Source organism: Neovison vison, chromosome 5, assembly GCF_020171115.1.
Source record: "Neovison vison isolate M4711 chromosome 5, ASM_NN_V1, whole genome shotgun sequence".
NCBI lineage: Eukaryota > Metazoa > Chordata > Mammalia > Carnivora > Mustelidae > Neogale > Neogale vison.
Genome location: NC_058095.1, coordinates 104335919 through 104361596, shown reverse-complemented (window position 1 = coordinate 104361596; position 25678 = coordinate 104335919). Strand labels below are relative to the sequence as shown.

General features: G+C 38.3%; 1 protein-coding gene across 1 annotated transcript in view; it reads left to right on the top strand.

Annotated features, from left to right (window-relative positions):
* Window positions 1–24246, top strand: part of VPS36 (vacuolar protein sorting 36 homolog) — a 29972-nt gene extending 5726 nt beyond the window's left edge. The window contains exons 2-14 of the mRNA XM_044249648.1: window positions 792–860; window positions 2452–2522; window positions 5914–6028; window positions 7081–7170; window positions 7890–7976; window positions 14587–14619; window positions 14728–14805; window positions 15437–15571; window positions 17156–17221; window positions 18773–18837; window positions 19338–19422; window positions 20741–20817; window positions 20903–24246. Of these exons, the coding sequence (XP_044105583.1) occupies window positions 792–860; window positions 2452–2522; window positions 5914–6028; window positions 7081–7170; window positions 7890–7976; window positions 14587–14619; window positions 14728–14805; window positions 15437–15571; window positions 17156–17221; window positions 18773–18837; window positions 19338–19422; window positions 20741–20817; window positions 20903–20996 (1065 nt within the window). The 3' untranslated portion in view covers window positions 20997–24246. The remainder of the gene's footprint in view (window positions 1–791; window positions 861–2451; window positions 2523–5913; window positions 6029–7080; window positions 7171–7889; window positions 7977–14586; window positions 14620–14727; window positions 14806–15436; window positions 15572–17155; window positions 17222–18772; window positions 18838–19337; window positions 19423–20740; window positions 20818–20902) is intronic.
* Window positions 24247–25678: the final 1432 nt, after the last annotated feature.

The following is a 25678-nucleotide window of genomic DNA, read 5'->3' as shown; positions in this document are numbered from 1 at the left end:
TATATTTTGTGTAGGTGACACAATGCCATGAGGGAGAGGGTGGTGGGGTTATGGACATTGGGGAAGGTATGTGCTATGGTGAGTGCTGGTGATTCACAGACTTGTACCCCTGGGGCTAATAATACATTATATGTTAATAAAAAATTTAAAAAAATTCAATTGATAGTGAAGTGGTTAGTTTTAAAAGGGGGTCTTTGCTTTTCTTCTTCCCATTTCCTCACACTTTTTTAGAGATAATCTTTGTTAACAGATCAGTGAGTATTCCTTTTATATCTTTTCCTACTACTTGGGGGTGTGTGTGTGTGTATGTGTGTGTGTACACACACAGACATATACATATATCTCACAATGTAGTTTGGGGAATATGGAGATTATCTCCATCTTCTATCTGATTACATTATATGTGATGTGCTGCAAGTTGCTTTCGCTCCCCACTAACTCTGTCACAGAATTCTGTGATAGTCCATGCAGTTCTACCTCATTCTTTTTAACCTCTCATGGATTCCAGAGTATGAATGTATCATACTTAACTACTACCCTATTGTTACACATCTAGGTTGTTTGTGATTTTTTCCTAATTTTATTAAGGCTGTATATATATATATAGAGAGAGAGAGAGAGAGAGAGTGAGCTTACAAAATGTGTAACATTGCTTCTCTTTAATTTGTGGTAAGCCTAATTCTTTAGTGTTTATATGATTAATTTAACTATTGTGCAACTTGTGAGGAGGAAAATCTGGACCACATTGAGTGATACATCATTAATGTTTTGTGATGATCTTGTCTTTCTAGATAAAATTTGATGCTGGGACCCTCCTTCTTAGTACACACCGACTAATTTGGAGAGATCAGAAAAATCATGTAAGATAAAGGGTTTTTAAAAAAATCTGTTTTAGGTTTTAAATCATTGAAGTCTTTCTTTCTTTTTGTCAAAACTAAAAAATGCAGTAAATTTCCATTTGCAGAATGTTTAAGAGTGTGTCTCATGTGATCTTTCTGAATGGAGTGCAGAGAAAGGAGTTAGGGGTTGTCCCTCATTCAGCTCCAGAAAAGTCTGTAATTGCTGAGTAGAGAGAGAATCATGGTCACTCCTGTTTTAAAACACCAGTCAGAACCTACCCCATACCCGAATGTTCTGTGTGTAATGAGAATATTTCTCCCAGTCATTGTCAGGGGTCTTCAGAACAACCTGTTCCTGAGACTCTGGGAGGAAAGGTCTGCTGGGAAGTACATGCTTTTACCTAGATACTGAGAAGAATGACCTCTAAGTCACTCAGCACGAGGAGAAACCTCCCTGTTGTTTCATTTCTAGGAAGAGAGAACAAGTTATGTGTATAAAGCTATTTTAACTCCAAAGAGCTTTAACTTGAAAGTGTATGTGTGTATTGTTGCCAGTAAAAGAAGTAATCTATGGTATTTTCATAATTGCTGCCCATTCCACCATGAAATTTGAATTTTACAGTCAAACTATATACTGAGGCTCTTTGAAAGGCCACAAACTGTTGCAAAATCTGACTCTTTTTGTCCCCCAAGAATCAGTATTTCCTCCCTTAGTGGTGACATCGCTATTGTTGGTAACGCATACCTTCCAACTGTTAATCACGTCTAATTCTTCTAAAAGAAGTATGTATTTAGGAAAAAGTCTTTTTGGAAGATAGATGTCCTTAAAACATATGTTTATAAACTAATCTTAGTATCATTTTTTGATTTTCTTATCAAGAGGCTAATTCAGAAACCCTTAGACCTATTGAATGCCATTTATAGTAACTTAAAATTAAATGTACTAATAAAGGGAACCTACGTCAGCATTTTCTGTTAAAAATGATGAGTGAAGTGTAGAAAAAAAGAAAAAAAGATCACCTGTGTAGCACTCCTTAAAGTTGTTTTGATTTACCTATTCTGTTTTTCTTTTTTTTTTTTTTTTGTTTTCCATAGAAGGATAGCTTACATGTAAAAAGTTTTCATATAAATACTACTTTTAAAAAGATGTACCTATGGTAAAAACGAAGATGGTTACAGCAGCTTTCTTTTTTTTTTTTTTTTTAAAGATTATTTACTTATTTATTTGTCAGACAGAGATTACAAGTAGGCAGAGAGGCAGGCAGAGAGAGAAGGGCGGAAGCAGGCTCCCTGCTGAGCAGAGAGCCCAATGTGGGGCTCGATCCCAGGACCCTGAGATCATGACCTGAGCCGAAGGCAGAAGCTTAACCCACTGAGCCACCCACACGCCCCCAGCTTTTAAAACTCTTACATTCTTCCATGTGGCAAAATGCCACCACGTTACTGTTTTCATTCCATTTTCCTTCAGTTTATTTAAGGAATAAAATCATTTTATTATTTTTTAAATTGTTTTTATTATTAAGTACAGGTGCATGACACTCTATTAAATACTATAAAACAAGGTTTTCTGATGAGGAGACTTTGAATCACATTTTGTATGGTTTCCTTCTAGGAGTGCTGCATGGCCATTCCTCTTTCCCAAATCGTGTTCATTGAAGAACAGGCAGCTGGAATTGGGAAAAGGTGAGGTCTCTGGTGCAGTCTTTTTTCACAAAAATGTCCCAGTCAAGCTATTATTACCAACTTAGTAGATTTATTGTTGTGCCATGGCTGCATATGTAGGAATGCATCTGATGATTGTTTTGGGGGGCTTTATAAAGAATAGTCGTTGGTCAGTAGCTCCCCTAGGAAGATACTACATTAAACTCATGGATAAATGGACAGATTAAGTACTACGATTTGCTGTAATATCCTTGGGTTAAAATAAGTGTCGGCCAGCTGTCATTGCATGTCTTTCCACAAGCATTTCGCTTTGACATGTCTGTAAATCTAGTACTTAAAATCAGAAGTGACTCATCCGAGAAAAATGACTGATTTTACTCCTATTTCTAGTTGATCATTAAGTTTCTTCACTTTGACATTTTTGGATATCAGTGTTAAATAGAGTTTCATAATATTTATTGTCCAAACTGGGACATTTATAAAAGTAATAGGCGGTGCTGTTTATTATATTTAATCATTTTTTAAAAAGATTTACTTATTTGAGAGCAAGAGAGCAAGTCAGGACGATGAGGGGAGTGGCAGAGGGAGAGAATCTTTCAAGCAGAAAGACATCTGCTGTCTTTAAGGACATCTATCTTCTCTCCATGGAGCACAGAGCCCAAAGAGGAGTTTGGATGAGGAGCTTGATCCCACAACCCATGAGATCATGACCTGACCTAAAACCAAGAGTCTGATGCTTAACTGACTGAGTCATCCAGGTGCCCTGGGGGTGCTGTTTATAATTGGATCAAGGGAACATAAAATGGGACAGTTTTAGGCAAATCAGGACATGTCATCACCCTGGTTTAAAGCTACACGTTAAAATGTTTCTTTTTAATCAAGTACAGAAAAATCTGGCTTTTATTTTAAGTGCATGTAATTGAGGGCAACTTATGAACAAGTATTGCTGATAAGAATTTTGTTTTCCTTGTGGGCCCATTTTGAGCTTTAGTATAGTTATTTCAGTAGAGGTGAAACAAATACAGAACTTCACTGAAAATGCAATGCATGCGTTAGTTGTAGTGTATAGCTAGCATGCAAGATTGTTTGTTTGACATAAAAGAAACTGACATTTTAGAAAGGTTAATAAAAGTACAGACTTTAGGTTATTTCTATAATTTTTATTTTTCTCTTTCTCACTTTTTTCCATCTGAGTTTTTTTTTTTTTTTAAAGATTTTACTTATTTATTTGACAGAGAGAGATCATAAGTAGGCAGAGAGGCAGGCAGAGAGAGAGGGGAAAGCAGGCTCCCTGCTGAGCAGAGAGCCTAATATGGGGCTCCATCTCAGGACCCTGAGATCATGACCTGAGCTGAAGGCAGAGGCTTAACCCACTGAGTCACCCAGGCACCCCCCTTCTTTTTTTAATGAAGGTACAATTGCATACAATATTGTATGAGTTTCGAGTGCACAACATAATGATTAGATATTTGTGTATATTGCTTTTCTTAAGTTCTACAAAGTAAAACTTGAAGGTGTTGCAAATCATTTGAATTTTCCTCTGCTGTGTTCCAAGAAAATTTAAACTGTATAACAAAAATTGTTTAAAATATTTATTTTCCTGGGTGCCTGGGTGGCTCAGTTGTTAAGTGTCTGCCTTCTTCTCAGGTCATGATCTCAGGGTCCTGGGATCCAGCCCCACATTGGGCTCCCTGTTCAGCAGGAAGCCTGCTTCTCCCTCTCCCACTCCCCCGCTTGTCTTCCCTCTCTCGCCATGTCTCTCTGTCAAATAAATGAAATCTTTTAAAAAAAAATATTTACCTTCCCATTAGTATCTTATTTTTTAAACATCTCCAGTGAGGAAGAATTTAATAATATGTCACGTAAACATTTCTCAGATATTCTCTTTATTCTTGGCCCCCTTGCCCCAAGCAATTACCATATTTCATTGATTCAAAATTGTCCATATAGTTTCACCTTTTAACCTGTCCCCTCCCAAGATCCTTCTCTGATTGGGTGGTTTTTAAACTTGAAATACGGTAATTGAATGACCTGCGAAATGAATATATCTAAAAACTGGCCTGGATCTTTTTTGCCGACTTGGAGATTTTTTAAACTTCACTTTGTCTTATAATCTTCAGTTCTTCACTGAGTTTCCTTTGACAAAATCTGATCGTGGGGCTCAGGTTTTTCTGTTTTAAAGATTATGTAATTCTTTGCTCAATTCCCTTAATCTGATTGTCGTATTTGGTTGCTCTACCTGACAGTTCATGTCAGACAGTCCTGTTACAGTGACTGCAGTTTATTTGCTCAGTCACTTAAAGAAGTTCACCACAAAGGAATAGGTGAAGAGTCCTTACAAGTCTGGCCCCAGTTTACTAACCAAAGCATTTATTACACTGAGGAGGCCCCACACACGGTATTTCAATTTCACAACGATATTTAGGAATCAAATGGGCCTAAAGGAAATGGAATAATAAATAAGCGGACCTGTAATGTGGTCATAAGGGAAAAGCTCTACGCTGCATATCCAAAGTATTTTGACTAAGTTTTTTGGTTTTGCTAATTTATGGAAGCAGACTGTTTATTGAGCAGGTTAGGGAAAAAGACTTATAAAACTGAACAAATATACCAGTGTTTTTAATAGCACAGGAGACAACGGTAGTCATAAAGATTATGGTAGTTTGTGTTTCTAGCACAGCAGCATTTTGAGACTTGTTTTTGCTGTTGGATTATCTTCTAGATCATGCTGTTGATTGAGTGGCATTTTCCAAAAATGATACTGTAGAATGTTAGTTTTGGATGGAGTTTTAATAAAATGTCAGCTGGCCAGTTTTACACAGATAAGTTTTCACATTTTGTTTTCAAATGACTAGGGTAGTATGCTTTGGCAGAAAGTATAGGCCCCCTGGTAACCTTTGGGTTTGACTTTGTACATGGAAAACCCTAACTGTAAACCAAAATAATGAACTGTCACACATTTGGCCAATTTATTTTGAACTTATTATTTTTGAAACCACATTTTTAATATATAGAGCTGGTAACTTGAACTTCTTGATTCAGAGCTTAAAAGCTGTAAGTAGAGGTGTTTTGTTTTTGTTTTGTTTTTGTTTTTATAGAGAGAGGGAGATCACAAGTAGGCAGAGAGACAGGCAGAGAGCGAGGGGGAAGCAGGCTCCCTACTGAGCAGAGAGCCCAGGGCCCTGGGATCATGACCCAAGCCAAAGGCACAGGCTTAACCCACTGGGCCACCCAGGCGACCCAGTAGAGGTGCTTTTGAAAGTTTCATTAATACTGAATTAATACACAGTTTATAAGGATTCCTTTCAGGATGTATATAAATTTTAAAAGTGAACTTAAATATATTAAAAATAATGAAAACAGAATTAGTGATTCTTAAAAGGTAATTAAATTCATTACATTTATTCTTTAGTGCCAAAATAGTGGTTCATCTTCACCCAGCTCCACCCAACAAAGAACCTGGTCCATTCCAGAGCAGTAAGAACTCCTACATCAAACTCTCCTTCAAAGAACATGGCCAGATTGAGGTAGGTTTTTATATGCGTAAAATTGGACTAGAAAGGTGCGCTTGTGTGTGTTTTTGTTGTTGTTAATATGATGTAAATTGTTACTGTTCAACATACCAGGTTTCACCATATTTTTACAATAAAATTTTTATATCTTAAGCCTTAGCAGTAGAAAATATGAGGTTTAGGTTTTGGTGGGAATGGGAGGCAGGAGTGTGTGGTTCCAAGGAAAAAGCAGAAGCTGGAACTATGCTAAGTCAATTCTATTAGGCTACTAGTAAAGTTTTCAGTGGTTTGGTTAAAGAGGCAGAGGATAAAGCAGTGAAATGTTGAACCCTCTCAGTATCTGATAGCTCACAGCCTTAAGGCAGGATCTCTTTCCTCCTGACTCCACACAGATCTAATCATGAAGTACTTACTCCATAGTATGGTAGTTTACATGTTCTGATTGGTAAGTCACTGGATAAGTATTCTTCAGACATTTACAAGTGTATATTTATCTCCTCATTGATACCCTAAATTATTTATGTGGTTTTCTATGGCACTTCACCCAGCCCTCCTCACACAGTAGGCACTAAGCAAATATAAGCGACTAACTGAAATTCTCACAGTAGTTAAACAATATAGTTGATTTTTTTGTGAGTGTAGGGATGTTTTGGCCCTAGTTTCTGGCTTCACATTTTACCTAGACAAATTATTCTCTACTTCCTTCATGGATAATGGTTGTATATTTTTCTTGGCACTATATCTGTTTCACTATAGATTGAAAACAATCCACATATGTGGGATTGTTTAAAGTAGGTCTATTTATTCATTGTCACTCATCTCTTTGTTGAGAATAGCTCACTTTATATAGCAGGTCAGTTTCTTTCTTTTCTTTTTTTTTCCTTTGTGCTTTATGAAGCTGATCCAAGAAGAGAACTTCCTTTGGTTTCCTTTGATGTTTCTGAGACTTCTAGGCTTGTTGTAAATGACTGAACAGGACTTTCAACTAAAGAAATGTTAAGTAATGATTTCTATGAGGATATTTTAACCTGACTGACTCACTTAAAGTGAATATATGTGTACAACAGTTTTACAGGCGTTTATCTGAGGAAATGACACAGAGAAGATGGGAGAATATGCCAGTTTCCCAGTCATTGCAAACAAATAGAGGACCCCAGGTATTGTTAAGACTATTTCTTAATCCAATAGTTTTGGTTCTGTACTTGCACCTTCATTAAAGGAAAAGATTTCTGTGATTATAGAACTTTGCCAGAAGCAAAATAATGATATTCTGATTAAAATCATTTGTATTCATAGAACCTAATTTAGTGCTCTGCAGACAGCAGACACTTAGCAAAAATAAACGACCAGTTACCAGAGTGATTCTTGGGGTGGTAGAAGTAAGATTCTGTTCATTACATTCTGTTCTTCATAATCAGTGTGGCATCTGAGAGAACGGACAATGTCTCTGGGTGATGTTTTTCAGCCAGTCTAAATTAACCACCAGCCATGCGCAGACATTTAAATGTGTGAAAGTAGTTTGTGTAATAACTGTCAAATACCAAAATTTTAACTATAATTTCTTGCCTGTTTGAGACCCTATAAAATACATACATAATAGCTTGCCAAAGAACAAACATGAATTTAATTTATATCTAAAATACAGGGTAAAATATGCCAGTTATTGTATGTTTAGTTTTTTTAATAATGATTTGAAAATCATTATGTATGACAAGAAACTGACAAATGTTTTGAAAGGAAACCAGATGTAATCGTGTGCTGGTTTTCTTTGGTTCTTTGTGGGTCCCTTCCCACCATTGAAAACTCATTGTGGTGGGTTATAAAAGAGTGGGTCCTTCCTATTTTGTATGTTTTATTTTCTACTTTTGTTTTTCAGCCAGGAAGAATAAGGGCTGTAGGAATTGTAGGCATTGAAAGGAAATTGGAAGAAAAAAGGAAAGAAACGGACAAAAACATTTCTGAGGTAACTAATATATAAGTTCCGGTCAGGTTTTTAGGTCATTTGTGTGTATTCTTTTGGATGTAGCTGTGACTAATTCCATTCTGTGTATTAGAATATGATTAGTTTGCCTGAAGCCACAGTCTCTTATTCCAAGTCTCCTTCAAGTTGGTATGATTTGGTTAAAACATGTTTTAGAAACCTTTTTTCAAAAAGAAAAATGAAACTCAAATTTGTTTTCTGTGATGTTAGAAAACATTGTGGGTTGCTGTGTGTAAATTTTAAAACCTAGATGGAATTGACCAGAAATGAGTTCTGGTCCTCTGTATAATTATTTGGACTTTTGGTTAACTTAGTTGAGGGGAAAATGCTGTTCTGTGGCTGTTAACCTTGCCGGACACCACACAGTTTTCTACCACTGATGCTCAGGGACCAGACACAGACACAATAAGAAAGGCACAGACCAGCCCATCCCTTCCACCAGGAGAACAGCCACGAGCATGTACTTTGCGGTGTTTCTGCAACTTCATCATATTTGAGGAAATGCAAGTGAAAGGGAAAGCAGTCTAGTTAAGCAGTTACACGTGCTGGATTCTGCGGTTAGCTACTACATCGCAGCATGTCATTGGTCTTCCTGTGTTTATATAAAACTGGTCTGGGATTTTTTATGAAATGACTCTATGAAATAATTCTTTAATTTTTAATACGAGTTTATAAGTAAAATCCCATTGACTAGTGCTGTTCATAGAATTTCAAAGGTGGTATATCAATCAAATAAAGTCTAAACTGCAAATAGTTATGGGATACCTGTATTAATCAAGAATTCAATATTCTCCAAAGAAACAACCAATAGTAGATATATAGATATTGATATATAGATGTAGATATCAATGTATCCCTCCCTCTATATATACACATACAATGCCATTTAATATAAGGAATTGACTCATGTGATTGTGGGGACTGAGGAGTCCACAATCTGCCACCTGCAAGCTGGTGACCCAGGAAAGCTGGTGATAGAAATCCTAAACTGAGTCCGAAGGCCAGAGAACCAGGAACGCTGGTGGTTTAGGTCCAGCCCAAGGGCAGTGTAAGACTACTGTCTTGGCTTAACCAGTCAGGCAGGGAAAGCATGAGTCATCCCTCCTCCAACCCTTTGTTCAGGCCTTCCGTGGATTGGATGATGCCCACCCCCAGTGAGGAGGGTAGTTCTGCTTCTGCCCACCAGTTCACATGCTAACCTTATGTGGCAGTACCCTCACAGACCCATCAGCAATGTTTGATCAAGAACCTGGGCACCCCATGATCTAGTCAAGTCAACATATAAAATTAACGACTATATTACCAGTTCTGGGCCCACTAGCTTGAAAATACAGATCCTTGAGAAATCAAGGTCATTTGACCTATTAAGTGCCCTTGGTCTAGGTTTTGCTGGCCTCATATATATGGTAAAGTTGTATGTGTTCCCCCTGAGTATTTCCTGCAAAATGGCAACTGGATCCAGAGGCCTGGTCAGATGCATGTTTGATCTCTTTGCTGAGACTAGCGGTGATGCTGTATTCTTTCCTAAGGAGGCACACCATGTCTTTGTGAACAATGGCAGCAGCTGTTTGTGTTCATTGCCTGCTTTGGCTGGTCCACCGGTGGTTACAAATGGTGATATTCTAGGATTTATTTTTTATTATTTAGAATACATTTTGAAGAGATGCTTCCCTTCATCTACTGTTTGAATACTCAGTGATGTAGCTCATATAGGGAAGCAGAGTAATTGCCTTTTTCTTTATCATTAGGGTAATAAATTGGTTCCTTATCATCCTTTAATGGCAACTCATTAGAGGTCTTTTTACATAGTAGTATGAATTTACAAATCTTAACATATTTGATGGGTTTCAATCAGTTGCAGTTATTATCCTGTTTAAAGCTCATACTGTCCCATCTTTGGCCAGTGGGAGCCTCTTTAGGTTGGCTCCTGAGTGCTTTTGATGTGACTTGGTGGACTTTGGTAGCTTCCTTACTATCTAGGGTGGCAAAAGTTCCAGGACCAGCTTGTGTATTTCCTGCCCCAGATTTGGAATCAGCCATTACCTGAAAAGTCACTGTTTTCCCTAGATGCCCAGAGGCTTTTTCCCCCTTCTCCGTTTTATAAAGCCCAGTAATTTTGCTAGAATGTGTTGATGTGTTAGTCATTCTGGATTGTTATTCTCAGGTATACAATATGCTCGTAGTATTTGGTTCTAGAAATTGTTTCTTTTAATTTCAGGGAATTTTTAAAAATTTTATAAGTTTTGATAATTGTTTCTTATTTTTCCTCTCTGAGACTATTAGCTGTATGTTACAGTTCTACTTCCCAGCTTTACCTTTTGTGACTTTCTATTTTTTTGGATTTTACTTATTTATTTGTCAGAGAGAGAGCACGCAAAGCAGGGGGTGCAGCAGGCAGAGGGAGAAGCAGGCTCCCTGCTGAGCAAGGAGTCTAGTGTCAGACTCGATCCCAGGACCCTGGGATCATGAGCTGAGCCAAAGGCAGACGCTTAACCAACAGAGCCACCCAGGTGTCTCCCCCCACTTGGTGACTTTCAAGCCCTTTTTTATCTCTTTCATTTCTTTTTTTATCAGGAAATTTCCTTCTTTCTAACCTGTTGTTTCTCTGAAGATTCTACCTGTTGTGTTTATTCATTCTTATGTTCCAATACAGTCTTTATTTCTGAAATGATCTTTCAAAAATTCTTTCCTGAATCATGGCACTTCATTTCTGATTTATTTTATCCATTCACGGCTTATGTCATTTTATTAACATCTTTTAGCTCATGTTGAAAATAAAAGGTTAAATTTTTATCTGATCTGTGAGCATGTTTTTCCAGCTTGCTTTTGTTGTCTGTAATATTATTCTACTCCTTATTTTCTTTTTTCTATAATAACTTTGTGTGGCATTTGACCTTGATACTTTGTTATTTTTCATGTGAAGTTAGTTTTCCTGCACTTTGAGAAGAAGGCCTGGTAGCTTGTCTCTTCTACAGAACTCTCTCTTCTCGTGTATTCACGCAGCGTAAAAAAAGGTGATGGCTTGCTCTCTGATTTCCTGGCCCTATATTCTCTTCCCCTATTTTTATCTGGACCTTTATTTTGCCCTTCCTCTCTTATTCTTATCTTGCTCAGTTTTTGAATCCTCTGTTAGCGGTTTCTCCCTGGTGTAGGATCCCCTCCTGGAAGGGAAGCCTGGAGGGCCAGCCCTTCCTTGAGAACCCCTCATACCCACCCATTATCAAAGTGGGCGAAACCCTCCTAGTTTCAGTTCCTGTCCTCACATTCGCTAGATTCTCTTTCTAGTGACACCTGTGGACTCCTTTGGGGTTCTCTTGTTGTGGAAGCCATCACTTGCCCTGTTGCTTCCCTTTTCTTTCTCCTTCCTAGAGGCGAAGAGCATGCCGATCTTGTGGCTCTTTGTGGTTTGTCCCTACCTCCTTGTATCTTGAGGTTTTTTTTTTTTTTTAATGCTATCTTGTCACTTAGTTTTACAGTATATGCTGCCTGTGGATTTTTGGTTTTGAGATCTAGTTGCCCTGTCTGTCTTTATATTGGGATTTGGAGAGATTCAAAAACTTTGCTGCCATAGCCACCATTTTCCCAGAATCTTTAAATTCATAAAGTTCAGCATTTTGGCATTACAGGGGTTCTTACTATCCAGAGAAGTAAACATCTCAGAGCTAATGACTAGGTTCGGAAGCAGGGTGTGAGAATTCAGGTCTCCTGATTTGCAGACAAGTGTGGTCCTCCTATGTTATGGCCCCTCTCTTTGCCATTTGGAAGGTACTATCATCACTGTCCTAGTTTGGTGACATTTGTTGTCATCTTTTTGTGTGACACTTTTGGAGATGGCATAGAGCAGTGAACTGATTTTGAATTACTAGTATTTTTCTGAGTGGTGCCATGCTAATGTGGTGTTCAAATCACGTTTTTCCTAATTTGTGAAATGCTATTCCATTTCAATCTAATCTTCACACAGTTGTGTAGCTCAAAGGATTTAACACAATCATCATGTTCTCTCACCCAGGTCAGTGATTTATTCACCAGGTGGTCCTTGCTCTCTACTTTGTGCAAGTAGTACCTTGTGCAAAGGTACTTCATCAGGTAGATGTTCTAGATATGACAGTGCAAGACAGGCAGGCAAACAGGTGTTCTCTACAGTTGGAAAAATGCCATGGTAGAGAAAACAGTGGGTGCAACAGGAACATATTACATGGCCTCTTACTTCTTTGGGTGTCAGAAAGGCCTTGTTAGCAAATGTAATGGAAGCCAAGGCCTGAAAGTTTAGCAGTCACTGGCAGATGACTAGTAGGGGTAAAAGGATCCAGGTAGAGGGAACAGAATAAGTAAAGGTAAAGAATCAAGAAAATTTTATTTTCTTGGGGCGGGGGCGGCGCCTGGGTGTCTCCGTCGGTTTAGCATCCAACTCTTGATTTTTTGCTCAGGTCATGATCTCAGGGTCCTGGGATTGAGCCCTGCACTGGCTCAGGGCTGAGCGTGGAGTCTGCTTAGGATTCTCTTTCTCTCCCTCTCTCTCTGCCCCTCCCGAGCATATGCACCCAAATATACAGTCTTTTAAAAAACAAACAATAAAACTGAAACAGAAAATTCAAGAATATATTGATGGTTACTAAAGCTAATAACCAAAATAATGACTGAAAGCAAGAAATAATGCAATAAATCAACTTATAAGGCTACTTTTAAAGCAGATGCCCCCCCGCTTTTTTTTTTAAATTGGAGTGGAGATTTGACTGTGACTATGGCAGAGGGATAGATGGTTCAATAAAGAGGCAGTTAAAATGATAGAATGGGCAAATGCATCTATCTTGCATTTGTGTGTATGTTGCTTTAATTTCATTATGGATAGTTTCTCTATTTTTTAGATAATTGGCAAATTCCAAATTTTAGAACAATAATATAGATAGAAGTAAGGAAACTTTTGTGTTGTTTTTTTTTTTTAAGATTTTATTTATTATTTATCAGAGAGAGAGTGTACAGGCAGGCAGAGTGGCAGGGAGAGGCAGAGAGAGAAGCAGGCTCCCTGCTGAGCGAGGAGCCTGATGTGGAACTCGATCCCAAGACCCCAGGATCATGACCTGAGCTGAAGGCAGTGGCTTAACCCACTGAGCCACCCAGGCACCCAAATTTTTGTGTTTTATGATTACTTAAAATATAGGTATTCTAACATACTAAAATATTTGTATTTATTTTTTACCGACTGTAAGAAATAGCGCTAATTTATGTATTCTATATTTAGTGTAGAGTCACTGTTATTTTTAGCATATTCTTTATATGAAAATGTAACACAGTAAATAAAGAGATCTACCATAAAATTTTAAAAAGTGTTCTCTTACTAGTTTTCTTTACATAGGTAAGAGAAGTCTATCAATATTTTGTATATTCGAAGTAAGAATCTAAGTGTATAAAGTGTGTGTGTGTTTTATTTTTGAAAACTAGGTTGGTGTGTGATTTGCCTTCCATTTAAATGTTAGAACTGACTTAGCTTCAGAGCTGGTGCCCAGAATTTCCCACAAAAGGTTTCCTGCATCTGCTGGCTGTTGCTGATAAGAATCCAGTGTTTCAGCCTTTTGTTTATCTGAGGAAATTCCTGTTAGGTGTGTGCACATTCCCCTTTGTTTTCAGCATTAGTCTTAGTAAGTCTGGCCATAAGAATCTCACACAGCACTCTATTCTTCTAGCAAAATCCTTTTGCAGATGGGGGATACTTTTCTGCCTGTAATTAAGATGGGCATGAGCTAATCAGAATCTGTGGACCACTATTCTGTATGGCCCAAAAGATTTTTCATTTAATGATAAGCTGCTTAATTGGTTTAAAAAATAACGTCTGTGCACATCGTTTGGAAGACGTTTGTTACTGGAAGTATCGTTTTGGCCACATGAAATAAATTTATTATAAATATGTCTGATTAAGTTTGAGGAAGACTTTGAAGTGGATCTTCATTGTAGGAAATCAAACTACCGATGAGTTTTATAAGTATGTTTGGGTGGTATTTGAATGTTTTTCTTTTGTGATAGCCACTATATCCAAGGCTACAAGTATAATCTGTTCAATATTTAGAGGCTGAGGTTTTCACTCTCAGTTAAATCACACCTGCTATGAAAGCCAAAATTGTTGTGCCCAAGGAAGTATTCCGGCAGCTGCACATTGCCGTTTTCCACCGGGAAAGCATCACAAAGCCTTTGATTCTTGACCTCCCGTCAGGAAATGGTTTGGGGAAAAACCAGTGACAAATTTTCTTACTTGTGTGAAAGAACAGTAAATAATATTTTTCTCAACAATGTATTACTTATGTCACCCTTTGTTTGTTTAATCAATAATAACTGTTTTCTCTTGGAAAATGTAAAAAGTCTTTTTTTGCAGTTTGTTTTTGGAAAATGTATGGTTTCTTAGCTAAATCGAATTCTTAGAATAAGATGGGTTTATTACTTATGTAAATATTTATATAAATTTTTAAAAAATTGTATAAATTGATATTTGTAGGACATTTTCAAAAATGTTTGTCTAAGGGAAGAAAATAGAGTATTCTGTTGCTTTAAAACATTTTAGTTCTTTAGAGAGATTCCAACAAAAACTCATTTCTCATTTCAGGCCTTTGAAGACCTCAGCAAGCTAATGGTCAAGGTATGTATAATTTATACCTGTTGGACTCCTACCAGTTATGATAGGAGTTTTGTAAGCAGACACTTTGGGGACATGATTTTTTTCAGTCTTTTACTGTTCTCTTGACAGGCTAAGGAAATGGTGGAGTTATCAAAATCAATTGCTAATAAGATCAAAGACAAGCAAGGTGACATCACAGAAGATGAGGTAAATAGGTTGCCTTTTTAAGGCATTAGAAACCAGATTGGATAAATAATGCAGTGATGTTTTGGTGGGTCAGCAGTTTCTTTCTTAATGTAGTGATTTCTGTTAGGGCTTGTGGATATATGCAAGTATTAAAGAAAAAGTCAGCCAGTAGGATTAAAAGATACTTCAACTCTTGGAGTACCTTCTCTTGGAGTGTGGAAAAGCGAGATAGTGAAATGTATAAGGGGTGGTTGTTTTATACATAACCATATGTTTGATATTTGTTTCATTAAATTTGTCTCCAGACTGATCCCAGCCACGTTCCTTTCTAAGTTTTTGGCTCTGTCATTTGGTTGGCATTAAATACAGCACAGTTGTTTCCTAACCCTCTTCTCACTCCAGACCTGTGAGGTCAGTGAAGTATGAAATATCAAGACAGGAGAAGGAAGAAGACTAATTAATTAGCTTTATGCAGGGAACTCCTAGAAATCCAGTTTCTTCGAGTTTATACTATAGGAACAAGGTGGAAGAAATGGGTGGATATAGAAATAACTAGTAGAATGGAGTTTACAGTGGAAAGATTTCAAATGTTGGGGTGGAGAGATGAATGCCACGTATTTGTTTTTTTGTGCATTTTCTTCTCTACTTATAGACCATCAGGTTTAAGTCCTATTTGCTGAGCATGGGAATAGCCAACCCAGTTACCAGGGAAACCTACGGCTCGGGCACACAGTACCACATGCAGCTGGCCAAGCAGCTGGCTGGGATGCTGCAGGCACCGCTAGAGGTAAAAACAGAATGCAGGCAGGCTCTCGGTTGTGTTAAGTAACTGCCAAGTCATCGGAAAGCTAAACACCAGCTTTATGTTCCTTTCCCAGTGCTGCTACTATTCAACCCACATGTTATTTTTCCTTTTAGGAATATTAAATCAGTTTGGTGTACTTATTTGTGGATTTGTTGTCAAAATCTAGATTGTTTTCAATTTCCATCTCAGGTATCTGTAACTTCTTCAGTCTCTTTGATAGAAAGCTTTTCTTATCTCTGATTTTCAAAAGGAAATATATGATCTCGAGATGTTTAGAGACATTTAGATGTTTGGATTTTTTTTTTTTTAAAGATTTTATTTATTTATTTGACAGAGAGAGATCACAAGTAGGCAGAGAGAGAGGAGGAAGCAGGCTCCCTGCTGAGCAGAGAGCCCAATGCAGGACTCAATCCCAGGACCCTGAGATCATGACCTGAGCCGAAGGCAGCGGCTTAACCCACTGAGCCACCCAGGCGCCCCTAGATGTTTGGATGTTAATACAAGTGTGCTGTTAATCATTTCATAATACAGATTTATCTTCTGACATTACTCAGGCAATCAAAACTCCATTCATTAAAATGCTTATGTTAAAAAGTATTTCCATCGTGACAAAATAGAATAGTATAATGAATCCCTGTGTGCCTGTCATCCAGGCTCGTGTGTAAGCAGCCTTCACTCAACATCACTTTAAAGTAATCCCAGACATCGCATCACTTTGTAAACTTTTCAGTATGTAAGTACAATGATAAACATGCTTTATATGTAATTATAATCCCATTTCACACAGGAAAAGTGAAAAATAATTTTTTAGTATTTCAGATATCTAGTTAGTATTCACATTTTCTCTTACAGTTAGTTTGTTCAAATCAGGATACCCTGCAATCGGTTCATTTTTCTCTCAATGCCTTTTTTTTTTAAAAATTCCATGTTTCCCCTTCTCTTATCTCTTTTTTCTATCCCACATAATGTATTTATTAAGGAAACTAGTGGTTTATTTTATAGAGTGTCTCAGGTTTTATTGATTTTATTTTGACATACTTCCCTGCCCCTTGTATTCCTTATAGACTGGAATTTACAGCTAGAAGTTCTTTTTTCTTTTTTTTCTGTTGAATATTTCATAGAGGGTGCTGTGCATTTTCATCAAGGGGTACATAATGCCTGTTTGTCTTTTTTTTTGTGATGTAGCAGCAGCCCCTAATAGTCAATAGCTAGATCTGTTTACTTCATTTGGGGTTACAGTGGTGATATTCCTGTTTAATTTCATAGTTTACTCATTTATTAGTTGTAATAATTTAAAACATTTCAATACACTTTTTGAAACGTGGTGTAGAGGCCCTCTTCTCATTGAAGTAAATGTTAAAACAGTAATAATGATATTAAAATCCACATACTGAATTTGAAATGCTTCATGTATCTGACTAGGTTTTCCTGTGTGTATATTTAGTTTTTAAAGACTTCTTAGGAAGTTCTATGATTCCTGATTTCACTCTGATTATGATTTTTGTTAAGAAATGCCAACTGGTGCTAATTATAACCTAATACTTGCTAAATTCCATATTTTAACAGGAACGAGGGGGAATAATGTCACTCACGGAGGTGTACTGTTTAGTAAACCGAGCTCGAGGAATGGAAGTAAGAATAGAACATTTAGATATTCTTTAACTAAATATAGACTTTCTTAATATAACACAAATTCCCCAAAGTGAATACAATTTGAGGAAGGGTTGAGAACACCAGAACTATCCGAGAAGCGGTGTGGTGTAGTACAAGAGTGCTCTACTGCCTTGGGATCTGAGAGGAAGACTGTCCCTTGTTTTGCCAGTGTTGTGCTGAGTGACCTGGAGTAGCTCACTGACCCTCACTGAGACTCGGTTTCCCTACCTTTGAAATGGGAATTTGGGTTGACTGATACCTTCTGGCTTTACTATTCCGTGTCCATACTGTGATTAATAAGCCTGTGTATGATGTCTTTTCTCTGGGGTTGTCGACTGTTTTTAGATTCACTGGGTTGGAGACAGGTGGTCTGTGGAGAAGCCGGGGGAAAGCTGCCCTCCTCCCCGGGCTCTGAATCAGCAGTGGCTGTTCTTTAACCCTCATTGTCTCTTCACACCCATGTGTCCTCGGCCCCCCGCCATGTTCTGTCCGTGCACTCTTCGTGCCCTTTAGTCAAACACAGTTTTGTGGTGTCGGTAGTCACCTCTGTGCGAATAGCTTATAGACCTGTCCCTCCAGCGCTTACTGCAGCACCGTATATTTGAGCCTCTGCTGTGTCTTCATCTGACTGGTCACCGTGAGTGCTATCAGTGAGTACTGACTATGAACCACCAGTGCGTGCAGGCGCTCTGCACGCACTGCCCCATTTCTTCTCGTGGTACCCCAGAGAGGTAGCCTCTCTCACTCTCCCCATCAAGGGCATGGTATGAAGATGAGGAAGTTGAGGCTCACAAAGATTCACTTATTTGACCAAGGCTGTGCCTTGGAGACAGTGGTGTGACAGGCATGTGGCCCCAGGCCGGGCTGCCTCTGGAGCCGTTCTGGGTGACTCAAAGCTGTACTTGTCAGCCACCATGCTGGGCTGATTCTTTAAGGTTGTGTGGTCTGGAAGGGTGGCCTCTAGCTAGCTACATGTGACAACTGTGACCTTGCAATACAATTAATCCAAATGGAGCTATGCTAGAAGTGTCAATGATATACCACATGTAGGAGGCTTTGTACCAAATAAGTTAAATATCTCATTAATAATTTTTATATTGATTATATATTGATGTTTTAGATTTCTTGGGTTAAATGAAACACATGTGTTAAAATTAATTTCACCTGTTCCTTTTTATTTTATTAATGACTACTAATATTTTATTAATATTAAAATTACACACATGGCTTGTGCTGTTTTCTCTAAGATAGCGCTGCTTTGCTTCTTTGTTAATTCTTTTTGCCTTAGAGTGATGAAGCCACCTAAAATCCCTGATAAATGATAATTTTTATGTTTTTATTTAAAAAAATTTTTTTTTTTAACTAGACTCCATGGGCCAGCATGGAGCTTGACTCATGACCCTGAGATTAAGTCACAGATAGATGATAATTGTTAAGTTTCCTCTTGTGTTTTAGTGATCCTTATAATTATATAACATCACTCTATTAATTTGCAGTGTAAACTGGATTTTTTTCTTTTTTTCCTATTAGTTGCTCTCACCAGAAGATTTAGTGAATGCTTGCAAGATGCTGGAAGCGCTAAAATTACCTCTCAGGTAAAAGAACCTCTGTGGGAAGCTTGCCAACTAGAGCCACTGTTCCATGCAGAGTAGACAGGAAGGGCCTGCTGGGCCTGCCGGGCCTGCCATCTGCGTGGTGAGCCAACATATTGCCCCTCTTGGAATGAAATGAACAGAATTCACTTATCCTGGCTTCCCTCCTTATCAGGGCTAGTGGTCCAAGTCTTGTTGACTTGGGGGCAGTGACAGAGGAATGTGGGCTCTTCCTAGGAGGTCAGAATTACCAGCCCCTCTGCTAGACATCTTGTGTTAGTTTCTGGAGATTTAAAAGTACAGATGTTCAGCTGTGCATTATATTTTCCTCTCCCCAGGTTCAGTAAAGAGAGCCAGACATATTTTCTTCAGCATGTGGATTATAGTTCATACTTTCATTAAGTGCTTATTCGTGAGCTTTTTAGTTATGCTGTAGCTACACCTCCTTAGTGGGTGAAGATCCTAGATATTCACAGCTTTGTTCTCCCATCTGTGGTTTTTAGGCTCCGAGTTTTTGACAGTGGCGTCATGGTAATTGAGCTTCAGAGCCATAAGGAAGAGGAAATGGTGGCCTCAGCCTTGGAGACAGTATGTGAACCCTGTTTCCTCCTCATCAGTCTGCCCACCAAGACCTGAATGCCTAGCAACTTGAGAAACAGGATTTCCTTTGAATTTAACTTTACTAAAAAGTAATGTTTGTAGACCCAATTAAAAACACCTATTTATTTATTTATTTATTTATTTATTTTTTACTAGTCAAGTACGGTAGTGAGAAGGGGGAAAGAGTAGAACAAGGAGTTCGATCTGTAACTGTAACTGTTCGATCAATAACTGCTATCTCAACTGAATAATCAGTTGAGATAACTCACCACCTTCGGACTAGCCAAAAACACCTATTATTAACAGTGAATAAATATTAATCAAAATTACATTGTTCAAGTTTTTGAAACTTAACCAAGGAAAACTGGAATTTGTGAGGTGCTGTCTTTTTGTTTGAAGCTCAGTCTCACAGACAGGTTTTTAACTTTCTTGATCAGAATGTGACCCCTGACAGAATTTTTTCTTTGAGTAACACCTACGTAAGCAGTATTATAAAACATCACAAGTTGTTTTACAGAATAATTGCTTCAAAAAATATGAAAAGCAGGGGTGCCTGGGTGGCTCAGTAGGTTAAGCGATTGCCTTCGGCTCAGGTCATGATCCTGGAGTCCTGGGATCGAGTCCCGCATCGGACTCCTAGCTCCACAGGGAGTCTGCTTCTCCCTCTGACCTTCTCCTTGCTCATGCTCTCTCTCACTGTCTGTATCTTAAATAAATAAATAAAATATTAAGAAAATACATGAAAAGCAGCTGTAGTTTAGATGGATTTTACTGGCCAGACTACTCCTATTACTTATTAGGAGACTTGAAATATTACTGCCTTTATAGCCTCTGTGGTAAGCCTGTTTAATTTGAATAATTCGTATTTATTACACTTATTTTAAGCTAGGTGAGGATGAGAAAGTTGAGGCTTAAGACTTGATATTTCTACCATATATTTTAAAGCTTAACCTATATATAAGTTTCCTTTACTGGAGCATGAAATATGCACTCATTTAGAATTTGTTACATGTTCCTTTTTAGAATCTCAAAGAGTTCTTCTTCAGTTCAGCGTAGAGCCTTCGTTACATTGTAGAGGGCTTCACCATATTTTGGTATTTTCTGCTCTACTGTGTTTCTCTCGGTCCCTCGGCATTTGTAGAATTAAACACTAGTGAAGAGGATTTAGTTCTATAATGAATATTCTTTGGATTTGAGTAAGAAATTCAGTAAATTACTTCCTGAGTATTCTGGTAGACACTCTCCCTAGGTGAGTACTTAGTTGGACTAAATTAACACATTTTTGTCTCTGCTGTGTTTCTGGTAGGTTTCAGAAAAGGGATCCCTGACATCAGAAGAGTTTGCTAAGCTGGTGGGAATGTCTGTCCTCCTGGCTAAGGAAAGGTAAGTGCAGTCCTTGCTCTTCCTTACCACTGTATTTGTGTTTCTGAATGGACAAATGATTGTGGTGTCTCCCCTTGATTCCTAGGTTACTTCTTGCAGAGAAGATGGGCCATCTTTGCCGAGATGATTCAGTGGAAGGCTTGCGTTTTTACCCAAATTTATTTATGACACAGAGCTAAGGGCTTTTTGTATTTCAAATCCTTCTTGTTCATGTACTTGTATCGTGTAGACGTTGTAGGACATTGAGCTCAGAGTAAACCCTGATAAACTGAGAATTTCTGGAACTTTATACTATACTATACTATAAAACCCTTTTAATTTCTCCCTAAATATTATGGTCCAGGAAGTTTACTTGGGATAAATATAGGAAAATACAGAAAACTGAAGGCTGCTATGAATTTGAAATCATGTTACCCTCAGAGTTTAACCTGAAATCTGGTGGATTTTAACTTGACCCTCCAATCTGACCTTTTCTTTTTTTTTAAAGAAGGGAGTTTAGTTAATGGGGGAAGAAAGAAGTTGCATGTTTGGACAGGTTAGATCATTTTTCTGGTGTGACTAAAATTCACTGAGTTATAAACAAAGTTTTTCTCTGCATCCAATGTGCCCATTTGGGGAGGTGGCGTTCATGACGCAAGTCATAGCTAGAGTGTAGCTTAAGAACTGACAGCACAGGGACAGAGCATCAGACTGTGGGACACAGTATGGGGCTCCTTCCTTAAGGCCTTTTCTTTAGAAACACTCTTAAACATGTCTTCCACATACACCTTAAAAAAAGGAGAAAATTGTATTCAACTTACGTGTATATAATCTAACTTGTTCTTTTTTTCACATGATGATTTCATGGCTGGCATTTAAAGAATGTAACTATCTCATTTTGTTGAAAAAAATGCTGTGGATTTTGAAACTGAATTAATGAGCTGTATAGACATAACCAGGGATATGATTACAAATTTGGAAAGTAGAGGGCCGAGGAATTCCCTAGGATTGTGTGGGTGGAGGGGCCGGGAGAACCTTTAAGTAACTTAACAGGAACCTTGTGCTCTTTGACCTCGAAAGCCAAGGACAGGAACCAAGAAGGTGAACAAGTAATCGGTTTCCTTTTCCTTCCTTTAATGAGTTTCAACAAGACACTTTAAGAAATCTTTCATTTTCCAGCAATACTTTTTTTTCTTTATCCCATACGTTAGAAGTTGTGTAGAGAAACTATTTCACTGAGAAATATTACTGCGATAACAAAAACTGGCTCATATTGAATGTCGATTGCTTGAGTTCTAAAGTGGACTGCCTGACTTCCTACGTCATTGCTCTCCAATGTATGGTGTGTTGGCATTACCTCAAACTCAGGGACCCCACAGGGACAGAAGGAGCCTCCCCTTCTAAAACTGTGTTGAAAATGGAAAGTAGGGATGGTTTTCGGCCAAGCCTCCAGAAGGGATAGTGTCTGTATTGAGCTAACTGTTGTGACCAGCAGGAGGGGATACCCCAGCTCACAAGCTGGGATCCCATAGAGGTCACTGGGTGAGGTGGAGGCCACTGCCAGAGGCCACGACAGATGCCCTTTGGGGAAGGAAGTTGCAGGGATCCTCGGCTGCAGACCCAGGGAATCCCTACCACTGCAGCCAGATTCGGTCCCCTGATCCCTGCCTGCAAAAGTGGCTGTCGCTGCTTCTCGTCCTCCAGCGTCACGGGAACGTCTTGGCCAAGGCCTCCTGCCTGTCTTCATTTTCCAGACCTGTTGTTAATTCTGCAATATGATGACACATCCCCTCATTTCCTCATTGCTCAGCCTCAGGTTTGTTTGGAGGGGTATTCAGTGTCCGGCTGCCCGTGTCGTGCAGGCCGTTGTGTAGACTCGTGTGTATGGCACTGCGGTTTCTGGGTTGTACTCACACTGCTCTGGCACATGCATACACGCACGTTCATATATGCGCACACACATACGATATCTCATCTGGCTAAGGCTTTTAAAAAATCACAAAGGTAAATAATAATCTGTCTCAGTAGTTGGAGTGAGTTGCAACTAAGATTGTTTGAGCTATTGGATCTAGCTCTTAACGATTTGGATTCATTACAGCAGACTCCCATGGTTCAGTGTATTTATTTATATTAGTGTGACAACACGTTAAAAAAAGTGGAGCAATCTAAATTGTATAAAGTGAATTAAAGACGAAGAAAAGTGACATGAATATATTTTGTAAATGTCACATTAATTAAAAAAGTATGATTTTACTGTTTTATTTTTAAAGTGGGCATTCTTCACTATTTCCAGACCTCTGTATGTATACTTTTTATCACCCCCACCTTTTTTTTTTTTTTTTTGCCAAATGAAGTGTTGCAGAGGTTATGTTTAAATATAACCAATCAGGCCCTAAATGCAAAAAAAAATTCATCTTGGTGCTTATCACTAGTATAATTATTATTTTTGCTTTATTACCTTTGCTCTTAGGAGCATAAATTTGTTTGTAGCTTTACAGTAATGGAATTTTTCTAGTCACTGTCACAAATATTTTTACATTGTACAAGTAAAGATTGTTTTCAGGGTTAAATGATTAGAATTAATGTATATAGAGTAAAATTACTGGAAAACTTTTAAGTGATTTTTTTCTTAATGTGTTCTTTTTAAAATACTCTTTGAAAAATATATGAAAGTGATAAACCTTTAATGAGAATAAGCCAGTATGTTAAGATTTTTTTCTTTATTTATGACCTCAAGATCTTACTGTTTTAGTTTTTTAAAAAGAAAACAATGGGAAATGGCTCATGAACTGTTTTGGGGTTTTTTGTTTTGTTTTGTTTTGTTTTAATTCTTGATGTGAAGTCCATTGTTGACTGACTTTGTGTATTCACATGAATGTACTGTCTCTTGTTCCCTTTAACCAGACTAGCCTGAGCAGACATGGATTTGTCATGTCCTCATTCTCATGCTCTGCCCAGTAATCTCAGTGTTTTCCTTTTGGTATGGTAGAGTCACGATTCACAAGCTGTTTAGATTTTTAGACTGTGCGTCAGAAGTAAATCAAGCATGCTCAAAATGATCCCTGAAAATTTCTTAAATTGCCAATGAAGTTCTTGTATAGTCTTAAAATTAGAATCCCTGTGATACATAGATATGAATATATTATGAACATAGTAAATATATTATATACAATATGCAATAAAAATTACATAGCATCAGTAGACTTTTATAACATTAGTAACTGAACTATTTAAATGTGTGTCCTTTTTGTTTTTGTTTTTGTTTTTTGGCCACTAGGTATGCTTGAATTTATATAAATTTATGGTAATCCCACCCCTCATGATAGATCTCTTGTGAACTCCACAAGGGGAGAGAGTTTTATCTGGTTTGTTCATGGATATATCCTCAGAGCCCTAGAATAGGGCCTGGCACACAGTAAGCATTCAATAAATATTAACTGAATGAGTGAACTCTGATGTATATACCTCTTTATAACCTGGCTCCATTTATCCTACCTTACCTCCCATTCAATTAAATAAAGAGAAAAAATTTTTTAAAGTACATATTGGCTACGTGAGGAACTGTTTGGCCACTGGTGGTGGGGGGGGGGTTAAATAGGATACAACCCCTGCCTTTAGGAGGGTGGCCTAGTTGGGTAAATAGACACGTGAACAGTGTTATCAGAAGATGGAAGGATGTGCTTGTCACAGAAGCAGCATGGGCACTGTGCTGGGGAAGGCAGGAGGAGGGCCCTGTAGTTTTTTTTTTTTTTTTTTAAGATTTTATTTATTTATTTGTCAGAGAGAGAGAGAGAGAGAGCGAGCACAGGCAGGCAGAATGGCAGGCAGAGGCATAGGGAGAAGCAGGCTCCCTGCCGAGCAAGGAGCCCGATGTGGGACTCGATCCCAGGACGCTGGGATCATGACCTAAGCTGAAGGCAGCTGCTTAACCAACTGAGCCACCCAGGCGTCCCGGGCCCTGTAGTTCTGATGGAGGGATCCGGAAAGGCCATGTGGGAGAGGAAGGGCCTTATAAACTAGGCTCAGGAGGACCAGCAGATTGTCAGTAGGTGGAAGGCGCTGGATAGGGGAACAACATGAGGCGTGCCCCTTCCTATTCCTGGGGCCTATTTCCTTACACTGTGCAGACTTGCCTTTCTTTACTTTCCCCATTGACTTATCACCTCCAGCCCAATAACCAGAATCAGACTTTGCTCATTTCCACCTGCTTTAGAAAAATCTGTTTCCAGTATGTAACTCTACTATTTCTAAACTCTGTAATAGTTATATTATCTGTCTCATTTATGGAACTATATTTTGTCTTAATGCCATAAGAAAAGAGAGGAATTGGGCTTCTTTAAAGTACAAGGATTGTCACATAACCGAATCTTTTAAATCTCTTCTGGCCTAGGTCAGTGATTGTACATGGTAGATTCCTAGTTGAGTATTAATACTTGAGTGATTTTTGGATTATAATGTGTCGTGAACTGACTCACAAACTTAAATCTGTCCTTTACCATCCACCCAAAGAGGCTTTTCATCCAGACCTGTCAGGGCTCAGCCTGTCTGAGATACTCTGTCTTATTCAAATTCCATGACATGGGGCATATCCACGATGTGGGAAGCACTCCAGAAAAGTCAGGTTGAAACACATGTAAGATCTTGTTACTACAGTGTGAAAAGTGGGTCGTCTGTGTTGTTCCTAGAGTCCTGATAATCATGAGTAAGTTGAAGCTTTTCTCTCAGAGCATTATCTAAGGAAGTAAAGGATCTCTCCATGCATATAAAGGATACCAGCAAGATAGTAAATATGTTTACAGTTTGCGCAAGATTACTAGACCAGTTGCTGACCCAGAAAGAATTAAAGCTACCTTGACAGAAGCTTGTTTAGTTAATCCCAAGA